We start from the raw sequence: 13,667 nt of genomic DNA on the forward strand, positions 1-13,667 counted from the left end.
CGACGCCCAGGGGAAGGGCCTTTTCTGTGGGGGCTCCCACCCTCTGGAACGAGCTTCCCCCAGGACTTCGTCAACTTCCTGACCTTCGGACCTTCCGCCGCGAGCTTAAGACACATCTATTCATTTGCGCAGGACTGGACTAGGGTTTTAAATTTTTAAATGACTAAATTTTAGCTTTGGTTTTAATTGGGTTTTATTATTTATATCTTATTTTAAATATTTGGCCTTTATAATTAGTTTTTTAGATGAATGTTTTATCTTGTATATTTGTGTGTTTTTACATGGCTGTACACCGCCCTGAGTCCTTAGGGAGATAGGGCGGTATAAAAATACGAATAAATAAATAAATAAATAAATAAATAATAGTGAATATGAGGGTAAAGGTTCATTCTCTGAGCTTGTGGGTTGGTTTCTGAACGTTTCGTTACCAGGCTAGATAACATCTTCAGCAGAGTTTAGGAGAGCATATAGTGAATATCCCTATCATCTAGAACAGGGGTCTCCAACCTTGGCCACTTTAAGACTTGTGGACTTCAACTCCCAGAATTCCTCAGCCAGCAAAGCTGGCTGAGAAATTCTGGGAGTTGAAGTCCACAAGTCTTAAAGTGGCCAAGGTTAGAGACCCTGATCTAGAATGCAAAGCAAAAGAAATACCTTCATAGTTGGAAATAGATTACAAAGAGGTACTGAGCAAACATTAAGTTATATCCTTTTGGTGTTTATACAGTACAGAATAATTATCCATCCACTCTAACTACTCTTTTTTTACTTATAGATCAAAGGGTGTTTAAATTTTAAAGGCATTAAAGAAATAGTGGAAAAAAGATAGATGCCTTTTTTTTTAACCAAGTATCATTTCCCTGTTTTTCCTTAATTACAATTATTTGTTTTGACAATAAAAGCCTTGGATCTGTGCCACTGATGATGCATTAACCAACATCATCTGCCGTTTCTTCAGTCTGGATAATGTTTGCTTTTAGGGGAAATATGGCAGTCTGACTCTTGCAGTGAATGATTCATCACTGACTTAGCGGATATAATGAAGGACAGTCCTAAATAAAATAACTTATTAAAATATTGACGGCAATTATTGCAAGACAGAGCCAACTGGTTTCCATTTGAGAAATTATTAAAAAGGATGTGGGTTATGGTTTAAAAACAATCAAAAAGTATTTCTTGGTAATTAAACACCTTACTAAACAAAATTCACATAGGGTTGTCCTACATGATCATGGAATGGACATTTGTTTTTGATTTAATGAACAAAATCTGTAGTTCTTCTATTACATCTTCAGTTCTGCTGGGAGAATATCATATTTTCTCAGCCCTCAAAGGTGACTTTTAAACTTTATTTTAGTGGGGGAGACTGTACTTTTTCTGGAATCAAATACATCAATAGTATGATCATTATGGAAAAGGTGGGTTTTTGATATGTCACAGATAGTTAATTGTGACTTGATTAGTAATAAGTAACAGTCCCCCCTTCTCCGCATATATCAGTGCAAGTAATGGGTGTATAGAAAAATATTCCCTATGGATTGTCTTCATCTCATAATTATAGGCAAGCAATCATTTTTAAAACACCAGTTCTGTTGGTTTGTTAGTTTTTTAATGTCATAACTCCCTCAGCCATCTACCTTTGTTGCAGTGTTAGAAAAGTTTTGTGAGGGCAAGCAGACCCACCCTAGGCTGCAAGGATACTTCTGTCTGTTGATTTTGCATTATTGGCTTTGGATGGCACTTCCAGAACTGTTATAAATTCCCAAAATATAGGGGAAAAACTTTAAGAGACAGAATTACCTAAACTACAAATTCATTTCTTTCCATTAAAACACCTCTCTGCTTTTTTTAGGGGCCTCTTGGATTGGATGGAAAGCCAGTAAGTAATGATCTAAATAATTAATACATTTACAAGTATATACTATAGAGCAGTGATGGCTCTATATGAGTTCTTTTTCAAACTGAGTGCCCAAAGCACGTGCATGTACGCCCAAACCCCCGCACATTTGCCCTGCCCCCCATGCATGCACAGGCACATGCCCCATCCCCAACACATGCGTGGCAGAGACTTGAAACCCAGCTGGCTGGCGGGAAGTGCGCACGCATGTGAAACTGAACTAGGGCAACGGCTCACATGCCTACAAAAAGGGCGCTGCATGTCACCTCTGGCACATATGCCATAGGTTCGCCATCGTGGCTATAGAGAGAATGGAAGATGCCCTAAAGAGCTACCAAGGAGCTTTTTGCCAAGACAAAAGGGGCTAAAGAAATTTTTTAAGTCAAGAACTACAAGATAACATTCAGAAATTCCCCAGGCAGAAACTCTCTAATTCTCTGAACTTTAAGAAAGGGGAGGAAGTAAAGCACAATCAAACTTTCAAGATGTCCCTACTGTTCCTGTGGAGTTTATTACCTGGATTCATCTACCTAGTGGGATTGATGGTGCCCTAATGTTTCACGTTAATGTGGAATCATTTGCCCCCAATTGTTTCTGCTTGTTCTACCAAATCTGACAAAGTAGCCATGTTGTAGCCTCCATCCATTTAACATATGGTGGGACCCAGGGAACAGGTCTTCCATGTCATCAGGCCTGCAATATCAGGTCTACCCATTTTGAGTGCTTTTTGATGTTGGTGAAGCTTCGTTATGGGACCCAAGTGTACCTGTTATTTTTATTTTATTTATTTAATTAATTTTTAGAAAATTTATATTGCCACCTATTTGCACATGGTGACTCAAGGCGGCTTACACGAATATAAAAATATCATATATAAATAATAAAACTAATAGGAGAAAATAATCAAATAAAAAATAATAGTCCCCTGACCCCCTCCACCTTAATTTTTCAGTGCCTTCCTAAAGAATGTTAGAGTTGGGACCAGTCTTATCTCTGGGGGAATGATGTTCCAGAGAGAGGGAGCCACCATGGAAAAGGCCATTCTTCTGGGTCCTACAACATTCCTTGATTCCCTACAATCATTTCTGGTTCATTTGATGATTATTGTGTTGTTGTTGTTTTTTAAAAAAACTTTTGTTATTTCCCAAGAGTCACGAATGTGAGTTAGGTACTAGCTGATTAAATAAAATAATAAAATAAATAAAATAAAATAAATAAAAAATAAAATAAAATAAAATAATTAAAAGTGCCATAACTCAGGTATAAGTAAAAGAATAATAATGGAACATTGCTGCAGTGTTTCAGAATAATTTCTGAAAATCATTTATAAAAGCCAAATAAATAGTTTTTACTAAGAGGCATGCTCTTCTAAAAATAGTTTGACAGCCTGGCTGTTAGGTTTCCCTTGATTTTGAACACTCTGGATTGTATACACCTGAAACTCCACTGAAGCATAAGAACATTTGTGACTATTACAGAATTGTTATCTATACTCAACTAGATTGAATAGAATTGTGAAGGATAAATTGAATGGCAAGTAGCCAACAATGGCTTTATATCAACTCCGTGACCACTTGCCGGGCAATGCAAGCAAGGGGAACCTCTTCCAGTTATTTTCTACTTGTGTAAGCAGCTGTATGTTAAACTAGATGGTCCTGAGGTGCTTGTGGTTGACTCAGCCTTCCATCCTTCCGAGGTCGGTAAAATGAGGACCCAGATTGTTGGGGGCAATATGCTGACTCTGTAAAGCGCTTAGAGAGGGCTGTAAAGCACCGTGAAACAATATATAAGTCTAAGTGCTATTGCTGATGCTATTGATCAGCTCTTCTTACCTTTTGAAAAGAGAGAGGGATGCCAACATAGCAAGTTAGAGGAGCAAATAAAAAGCTTATAGAAATATCTGGGTGCAAAAGAGAGTCTAAAAACCAATCAATAAGACACTTAATCGATTCAGAAAACTGGTTGATTCTAGAGATGTGAAGAATAAAAAACAGTAAGGAAGAGATGTAAAGGAATTTCTGGAATCCTAAACCTGAAAGCTGAAATTCTGGGTTGCGGGTCTCAAATCTAGCTCAAGCTTATATGGCTCCCCTAGGCCTCATTGTCTATGGTGTCATTTCCACCCATGCAAAGATTTGCTTTTTTAGAATAGCCTTTGTTTCCTGAGCCAGCCATGGCACCTTAGGCCAGTCCCAACTCAGCCTTAATGTATAGTGCCTGCTCATACATGTGTGAAATGGAAAATTGGAGGCTTCCTGGGTGGCTGCATATTTTTTGTTTGTTTGTTTGCAGATCCTACTTGTAACGATAATTTCTCAAAAGAAATCCTTTTTACTGGGTCTGCCGTGAATTTGACACTACAGGTAGTCCTTGAGTTACAACCTTTAGTTTAGTGACAAGTTACAAGAGAAAAAGTGACTTATGCACTTTTTTCACACTTATGACCCTTGCAGCATCCCAGTGATCACTGATCAAAATGCAGATGCTTGGCACTTGACTCATATTTTATTATGGTCACAGTGTTCTGCGATCATATGATCCCCTTTTGTGACCTAATAGCCAGGCTGTCAATGGGGAAGCCAGATTCACTTAACATCTGTGTTACCAAATGAACAACTGCAGTTATTCACTTAACAACTGTGGTACGAAAGGTCATAAAATAGGGCATAAATCACTTCATCGCTGTTTCGTTTAACAACCGAAATTTTGGACTCCATTGTGGTCATAAGTCAAGGACTAACTACTTTCAAAAGGCCTTTCTTTTCATTTCGCAAGAGAATGTAATATTATTTTCTGTTTAAGTGCAGTACTGATGTTGAAAGTCACCCAGTGCAGCCTTTATTTGTCTGACAGTTGTTTATAGATTGTTTTGCATGGAATACAGGCATTGTCCTTGAATGATATGAAAGAAAGAAAAAATAACCCAGCTTGGACAAGGGAAAAGGGTGAGCTCAGACAGGTTTCCTATGCAGCTTGGTTTAGTTCAGGTAATCCTCAGTTTACAACCACAATTGAGCCCCAAAATTCCATTACTAAGCAAGACTATTGTTAAATGAGTTTTACCCCTTTTTAGGACTTTTCTTGCCACAGTTGTTAAGTGAATTAGCCTTTCCCATTGACTTTGCTTATCCGAAGTGATCAGAAGTGAAAAACTGAAGATTGTAAACACAGTCAAGGTTTCCCTTAGCAACTGCTTTGCTTAACAACTGAGTTGCCATTCCCAGTTGATTCTGACATCAATACAATTGAACGTGTCCAGAAATATTTTATAAGAAGAGTTCTCCACTCCTCTGAATACAACAAAATATGCCACCAGACTTGAAATCCTGGGTTTAGAAAATTTAGAACTACACCGTCTTCGACATGACCTGAGTTTAATGCATAGAATCATCTATTACAATGCCCTTCCTGTCAAAGATTACTTCAGCTTCAATTGTAACAATACATGAGCACACAATAGATTTAAGCTTAATGTTAACCGCTCCAATCTCGATTGCAGAAAATATGACTTCAGTAACAGAGTTGTTAATGCTTGGAACACACTAACTGACTCTGTGGTCTCTTCCTCAAATCCCCAAAGCTTCAACCAAAAACTGTCTACCATTGACCTCACCCCATTCCTAAGAGGTCTGTAAGGGGCGTGCATAAGAGCACAAACATGCCTACCGTTCCTGTCCTATTGTTTCCTTTCGTTATATCCAGTTAATATAGTTATTACATACTCATACTTATATATATGCTTATATATTTTATAATTATTTCATGCTTATGCTTATATATACTGTGTGACTAAATAAATAAATAAATAAATAAATAAATAAATAAATAAATAAAATACCTACAACAGAAGTAGAAATATAAACATTTGGATATTTTGAAGCAATAAGGAAAACTTGTCCCTGGAGTAGTTTTCAGAAGTTAATAATTGGGGTAGGAGGAGTGAAAATGTTAGTTTTCAACATCCTTTACAGATATATTTTGCTAAGTTTATCTTGGCTCACTTGTAAAAGTGTGCTTGGTGCCTACCATTGTGTTGTGTATTCAAACCATAATTATACATTTTTGATTGATTTCAACATGTTTTTAATTTTTGATACACATGGAATTACAGGCTGCTCAACTCCTAAAAATATCATTTTTTAATTCTTGTCTGTTTATGAGAAACAGGCAGCAAAATGTTTACATTAAAAACAGAATAAACTGTCAAGATTGTTGCAAAAGAAAGGAAGTTAGGTATTGATTTTAGCTTCCGCTCTAATGAACAGATACAGAAACAACTGATTGTGAGAAAAAAGCTTCAATTGTTGAACTGTCTCGTTTTCTAAAGCAAGCTATCTCTGACAGACGTTTTTAATTCTTCTAATCCTTATTTTTTTAGTTTTGAATGATTTCTGAAACTTAAATTTGCCTCTAGCACTTCACACTAGTGTATTTTACAATTTAATGGATTTCCAAATGTAGAACAATTACTTTCACATGTTAATCATTTTATATTTATTCAAGTTCTCCTCTTTGATTCTTTTTCAAAAATAAACAACAAAACAAATGGACCTTGGGGGCAAAATAGAAAAAAATAGCTTTCTTCTTGATTTTCTAATTCCATCACCCTTACTCCAACACTACTCCTACACAACTGGTTGTCTCTTAATACAGCAAAAATATCTATTTTAGACTCTCTTTTGGGGATCAACTTATCAGCCACTTTCCATTCTGTGGTGCTAGCTGTCACATGTTGAAATAGTTGTATAGGAGAATAACATTGCTGGCAATCCTTATGATTTATATTGATATATTGACCATCAATTGTGTTGTAAATGTTGTACCTTGATGAACGTATCTTTTCTTTTATGTACACTGAGAGCATATGCACCAAGACAAATTCCTTGTGTGTCCAATCACACTTGGCCAATAAAATTCTATTCTATTCTATTCTATTCTATTCTATTCTATTCTATTCTATTCTATTCTATTCTATTCTATTCAAACTATTTTTATGGTAATTTACATGAAGGGTTCCAATTGAAAACAGTGCTTCTCTATGCTAATTGTTCTCTTTTTGATGTCTATAGGGACCTCCAGGAGCAAAAGGAGATAAGGTGAGTCAAATGAAAAGTGCCTTGATATTGTTAGGAATGCTAATTAGTCTAGTAAGCATAGTCTTATTTTTGTGGCCTTTGTTCTATAATGACCTCATTGAGATGACCCTGCAAACCAGAATTATCAATTAGTATGTTGGGATGTGGTGGCTTAGTGGCTAAGTCGCTGAGCTTGTTGATCAAAAGGTCAGCAGTTCAGCTGTTCAAATCCCTAGTGCCACGTAACAGGGTGAGCTCCCGCTACTTGTCCCAGCTTCTGCCAACCTAGCAGTTTGAAAGCACGTAAAAAATGCAAGTAGAAAAATAGGGACCACCTTTGGTGGTAAGGTAACAGTGTTCCGTGCGCCTTTGGCGTTGAGTCATGCCAGCCATATGACCATGGAGATGTCTTTGGACAGCTCTGGCTCTTCGGCTTTGAAACAGAGATGAGCACCACCCCCTAGAGTCGGGAACGACTAGCATGTATGTGCGAGGGGAACCTTTACCTTTACTATGTTGGTGCATATTGCTCTGATGTCCCTTGCAGGCTCTTCATGGGCAGATGAGGGTAGCACACCAAGCATATCCAAGAGAAGAAACTGAGAAAGAAGCCAAGAACAAAGAGAATCATTTTGAATTGTTAGCTGTACCCACTGGCAAGAACAATTGGAATAACATGCTTTTATAACCTCCTAATGCTAAGGGAAGAATTCTGGTGAACTATAAACTAATGTTGTATCTTGCATGAATTTGTTGTTTTGATTTCTGCAGTAAAGTTGGAGTCCTGAATCAGGATTGCAATCAGATAGTTTCTAAACCACAAAAATATACTCCTTTTTCTTTCCATTTGAATAAGTTCATCTAAGAATTGTATAAATACTTTGTCCATACCTGTCCCGATAATACATTCTACAGGTCCGTCCATTCTACCCATGCACTGTTTTACTTGCTGTATGTGAGTCCTAAATAGCTCACTAAATCTAAGTATACAATGTGAAGGATTTCTAGGACTTGAAATAACGTTGGCTAATGTCAACATTAATCTTTGAAACTTTTAATTTCCTAATTTGGCCGCTGGTCCTATTTATAAGGAAGAAGTATTTTGCCTAAAAGCAACACTGAGCAGCCAATGATAGTAACTTTTCTGTTTTGTAGGGTGAACAAGGAGACATTGGCCCACGGGTAAGTATCACTAGTAATTATGAACATATTTACATGTACATGAAAGTTTGGCTAAAATAAGCATAGAAACATCAAAATATCTGAATATAAACATAAAGAGTAAAAGAGTAAAAAACAGCTGTACAACTTATCCTTACCTTTCTGTCTCCCAAAGCCTGAATTTTAAGGAAACTCTTCAAAACAAAACAAATTTTATTCCAGGCTCCATTTTTTTCATATATTTACTTGTGAGTAAATCCTTTTGATGTCAACTTCTACATAAACATCACCTATTACCTTTTAAATTCCCTTTCCTAGTAGAAAGCAATATTTAACTTTAATTCAGTTTAATTGCATATGATCATATTTTTTCCAGACTTATACAGATATCTTCTCTCTGTATGTTTCTTTTCATGGCTCTCTATTGATGTACCTTGCAGTTTGTGTAATAATAGCTCAGATAGAAGATTGGGCCTTTAGACAAAAGCACCATCAAAACCAATAGAAAGAGCAGCCCTAATTAGTTTTTCAAATAGGTAAGCTTTGTAGTTCAGTAATACAATTTCAGAACAGTAATGTTATATATAATTTATTAAATTAATTTCCCATGGGTGAAAGCAAGGTATTCTTTAGATCAGGGGTCTCCAACCTTAGTAATTTTAAGGTTTGTGGACTTCAATTCCCAGAGTTCCTCAGCCAGCAAAGGAACTCTGGGAGTTGAAGTCCACAAGCCTTAAAGTTACTAAGGTTGGAGACCCCTGCTCTAGATCAAGGATGTTAAACTGGCAGCCCCCGGGCAGATACAACACATGCTGGCCCCACCCCCACCCAGTTTAGCGAAGGGGGAAAACGTCCTGATACGTCATGTGATGCTGCTGTGATGCCACGAGTTTGACACCCCTGCTCTAGATAAAGGAAAGTTATAATAGCACAGCAACATGGTCTAGTGACAGTGATAGAGTCCAGGTTAACCTATAAAAGGAGCTAAGATGGTATACTGATGGTATATCGATGGTGGTGTACAGATAAGATGCATAAGAAGCAATAAACAATATCAATGTACAATATACAATAACAAAAAGATTACTGATACTAATGAAAAACATTGAATACTATTAAAGTAAACCAAACTATAATTAAATAATGATTGGATGAAGCTTCAAATGCCCCCCAGAAGTGCTCTGTTTAGAGCAGTCTCCAGAATACAAAGTTGCACCAAACAGATGTCCAGGTGTTCCAAAGAACCAGAAAAACCAAAAGTCATCTACAACATATAGTGTAAGGATTTTAACAACTGCTATCTATGACAGACATACAAAAGACTAGCATAGCACATCCATAACACCAACTAGTAGTCAGAAAACACAATAAAAACTCATTAATCTTACAACACGTAGACAGATTTTACCATAGCTTCAACTGTAAAACTGTGAGCATCCTAGACCAAGTTAAATCCAAAAACACAGTATTTATAGAAGCTTAGTACTCACACAAATCAGCCATTAAGTGGTTCATAGAGATAAACAAGATTTACACACCATTTAAAAGAGACAACAAAAAAGCTAAGAAGGAAACAAAAGTCTAGAACACATTTTAGAAGCCTACACCCTGATAAGCAGTGATTAACATCAAACAAACAAGCAAAAAACAAAACAAAACAAGGAACTATCAAGGAGAAAATCATGCCGCCACCAAAACTGGCAATGCAAGCTATTGTATATAAACAGGGAGCAACCCCACACTCAGGAACACTGATGATGTCACCTAGTCAAGTAATGAAACATTTGCAAGCAAACAACCAAGCTTAAAGGTCCACCAAGGACTCCACAGTTCAATCGTGAGCTACATATATTCTTGTGAATGAAGGCAAATATACATGTTCCAGGATAATGTTGCAGGATCCAATCTGGGTCAGTTACTGGGAACCTGAAGATGGGCTCCAGCACGAGTCCAAAAGCTCAGAAGACAAAACCTCTGGTCCTGGTGACTGACCCATATTGGATTCTACATATATTCTCTTTTGATCTAACTGAACTGTGTTTAATAATTAACTAATTGGATTCAACAGTTTTCTCTCTTTTGTAATGCAAAATGTTACTACACAAAAACAGTGTGAGCTTTCCAAGGTCTGTGTAACAAAATTTTAAGCCAAACAGGAAATTAATTTCTCTAATTATTCAATCCTCTAGATTCAGTAGAAGCTAGAATATGTTACCTCAGTTTTATCAGAAGAGGACAGCTTGCTTTAGATAATGCTTTGATTCCATTCCATTTCTACATTATAATGGGAAGAGCCTTATTTTTATTTTTAAATAATTTAATGGTTTTAAACACAATTCATAAACAATTCACTTGTTTATTAGTATTAGTATTATCCATAGAAGAACAATTAGTAATTCTATTAGTATTATCCATAGAAGAACAAGAGACAATGCATATTTAGAAATTGAGTGACTAAAAAAGATATTTAGCAGTGATGCTTAATCTCTTTCTCAAAGAAGGATTGTTGTCACTGTGCATTTAACATAAACCATAAAATGGAAATGATTCAGAAGGGGTCTTTACATTTTAAAGGAAGGAAAGAAAACATTGCAAGCCATTTCCAGATGTTATCAATTATGCATAAAAGAGGTCTGCATTTAGCAATGTTCATGTTACGAAATGTATTTTTGCCCCATTTTCTCAAAAGTGTTGCGTCTTTTGGGGAAATTGAGACCTGGTCTCGCAGCAGGACAAACCAGTAATCAGATTGTAGTTCCAACAGTATGTAATCATCCATTTTCTCTCACAAATGCAAAAAACCAATCAGATTCTTTTGAAATTTTAGGACATTTCTTTATTTCTTTGGCCCCTAAGTCCTCTTGTTCTTTTTTCCATTCCGAGAGACATTTTTCTGTGACAGCATCTGGCCTAAATTATTTTTATTTCTTTAAATTGGACAGGTTTATTTTGCTTTGGCCTCAGCAGCATTTCCCGGCTTAAAGGGGGGTGCATTATTTCATACTTCATGCTTCACAATACATAGTACATACATTTACAACTGTAAATACCCCATATTTTCAGATAAAGCAGTGATTTGCTTAATATTTGAAAGTCTTGAATTTTCTCTGAGTGCATCATGATCAAAGCCTACATTAATTGGCCAGACATTTGGTACCCAGTTGGATCCACTGTTGTGTTTGACCAGGCAATTGTTGTGGAACACATTATGCCATATTTCCAGCATTTTAGTTCCATGTTTTCCCAATCCTACCTTTTTAGGCCTTTCCCTTTTTGAATTTACACCTGAAAGAATTTTTGTTACCAAATTCATTATAGAAGTATCTGTGCCGTGTATGTAAATTATTAGGAGGAAAGTAGTTTTATATTTAACCAAAAATGAAGACCAAAATATAATGATTACATCAGTCTTTTGGTTCATCTTACTGATCTTCACCAAACAGATTTTTCTGAAGGCGCACATTGCCCCATGTTTCTCTCTTGGTAAATAGGCATTGAGAGGAATCTTGTCTTGAATGGTATTGATTAGAGTCTTTTGTGAAAATCGGAGATATAATGTTATGAAACAGAATTCTTACTGAAAATTTCAGCATTTCCAAGAAAGAAAAGTCTTATTTCATGGAATTTTGTGAACTGATTTCTTCTCCCATTGCCTGGAATGCTGTCGAGCTTATGGAATTGAAGTCAAGCACTAAGTTCAGAATTCATTCTCCATACTAGAGAATGTTGACAGTGTTGTCCCACTGTCTTAATAGTGCTCAAAAAAGAATAAAATCAAATGGAACATGATGTTTTATAGCTAGCTTGCTACATTAGCTCTCTCTTTTGTTATAGTGGCTAAAATAGAATGTGACAAGATCCTCTCTATATATTAAATCAACTGCAACAGTAGAGATTGTTAGTATTTGTTTTCCAACTGAACTGCTGATTGTGCCTTGAACACAGAAAGAATAAGAGTAAATAAATATCTATATATCAATATAAATAAAATGTGGTTTTGGTTGCTTGATTTTGCTACTCCTGTGGCCCAAACTAAAATAGAAGACTGGACTATTTACTTCCGCTTCAGCTAAGGTTTGAATCATATCTACAGTACATTCAGTCCAAGTACTGACTCGAAACAGCATTTTGATAATGATAATGATCATCTAAACAGTATGATGTGTAATTTATAGCACATGTTTTCAGCCAAAGTCCATGAAAGTAACTGGCAGAAGAAAAAAAGATCCCATCTCTATATCAAAACAGCATAGCATTGCTTTTAATCAGGTTCTTTGCTTCCAATCGACATTCTTCATTAAAATTTGTTAAGATGTTACTTTATTTAAATATGTTGCTATATCATATGGGATTAAGTGAAATTTATTTCCAGGTAGGTGTATACAAAATGATTAGATCTTTTTTCCCAGCCCTTCATTTTCCCTTTTATTTTATAAATAAGAATTCAGAAATCAGTTCATATATAAATAAATATACATAAATTATTTCCTTTCCAATGTGTTAAATGTGGTATAGGTTCACTTGACAATTAGATCCTTATCTAGATCCTTATCTAATAAGACTGACTGGCAAATCAACCTTGCTCATACGTTTCTATATTAAAATCATTTGTATGTGCTATAGTGGCTAAGGCATGTCATGAGACTGAGAGACCACGCGTTCTAGTCACACCTTGGGAATGAAACCAGGTGGATTACTTTAGCAAGCAGGTAGTGACAAACCACTCCCATAGATTTTGCCCAGAAAAGTGCAGTGTCTAGTTCAGAAAGTCATTAGGAGTCAATATTGAGTCAATACTGATTTTAAAAAGAGAGAAGGGCTCATCTAAAGATGATTTTCCTTCAGTTTTAGATTCTCTCTCTGTGTGTACTGTACACATACTGTACCTACACACATAAACACATACATATATAGATATTGAGAGTAGGTTTTTTTCTGGCACATACTTGAAACACCCACTTGGGTATTTTCTCCAAACCTAGAAAGTTAACTTTGTCTAAGATACCATAGTGACTTGATAATGAAAGTGTGATGCCAGATTAGATATCCCCAGCTTTAAACTACTCTAACAGTTTAGCTAGTTTGTCTCTTAATGAAGCTATATCAGTTCCTTAGGGACAAGCATTATCAGAGTATGATTGCTCTAATAAAATGTACAATATCTCTTTGAAATTCCTGTAAAATGTCTTAAATTTTGATCTATGGAGACAAGAGTTAAGAATACTTCCTTTGTTTTGTTTTTAGTCAAAGTTTTAGCTTTGTTGAACGAGTACATCATCTGTATGCAAACCTATGTAAACAAACCCATATCTCAGGAGACTGTAGGTGGTCTGGAGGGGGTGTCACAAATTGTCTCCTGTGAACTACTGTAATAGTTTATTCTGCTGTCACCTATCAGCATCTTGGTTTTGAATCAATTAATGCTGTTTCTGATTATATCAATTGTTTGCTTCCTATTGGAGTTCTTGTATCAAATGTCTTTACCATTTTCTCTATCTTCTTTGTCTTGATTTTTTTCTTTGCTGACATACATT

The 13,667-nt window shown here is 36.0% G+C and overlaps 1 protein-coding gene across 8 annotated transcripts in view; it reads left to right on the forward strand.

The window, feature by feature from the left end:
• Nucleotides 1-13,667, forward strand: part of COL23A1 (collagen type XXIII alpha 1 chain) — a 336,951-nt gene that overhangs the window by 268,505 nt on the left and 54,779 nt on the right. For all 8 annotated transcript variants that reach the window (XM_058170260.1, XM_058170258.1, XM_058170262.1 and 5 more), the window contains exons 6-8: nt 1,853-1,879; nt 6,967-6,993; nt 8,128-8,154. In XM_058170260.1, coding sequence (XP_058026243.1) covers nt 1,853-1,879; nt 6,967-6,993; nt 8,128-8,154 — 81 coding nt within the window. The remainder of the gene's footprint in view (nt 1-1,852; nt 1,880-6,966; nt 6,994-8,127; nt 8,155-13,667) is intronic.

Source organism: Ahaetulla prasina, chromosome 2 (assembly GCF_028640845.1).
Source record: "Ahaetulla prasina isolate Xishuangbanna chromosome 2, ASM2864084v1, whole genome shotgun sequence".
Taxonomy (NCBI): Eukaryota; Metazoa; Chordata; class Lepidosauria; order Squamata; family Colubridae; genus Ahaetulla; species Ahaetulla prasina.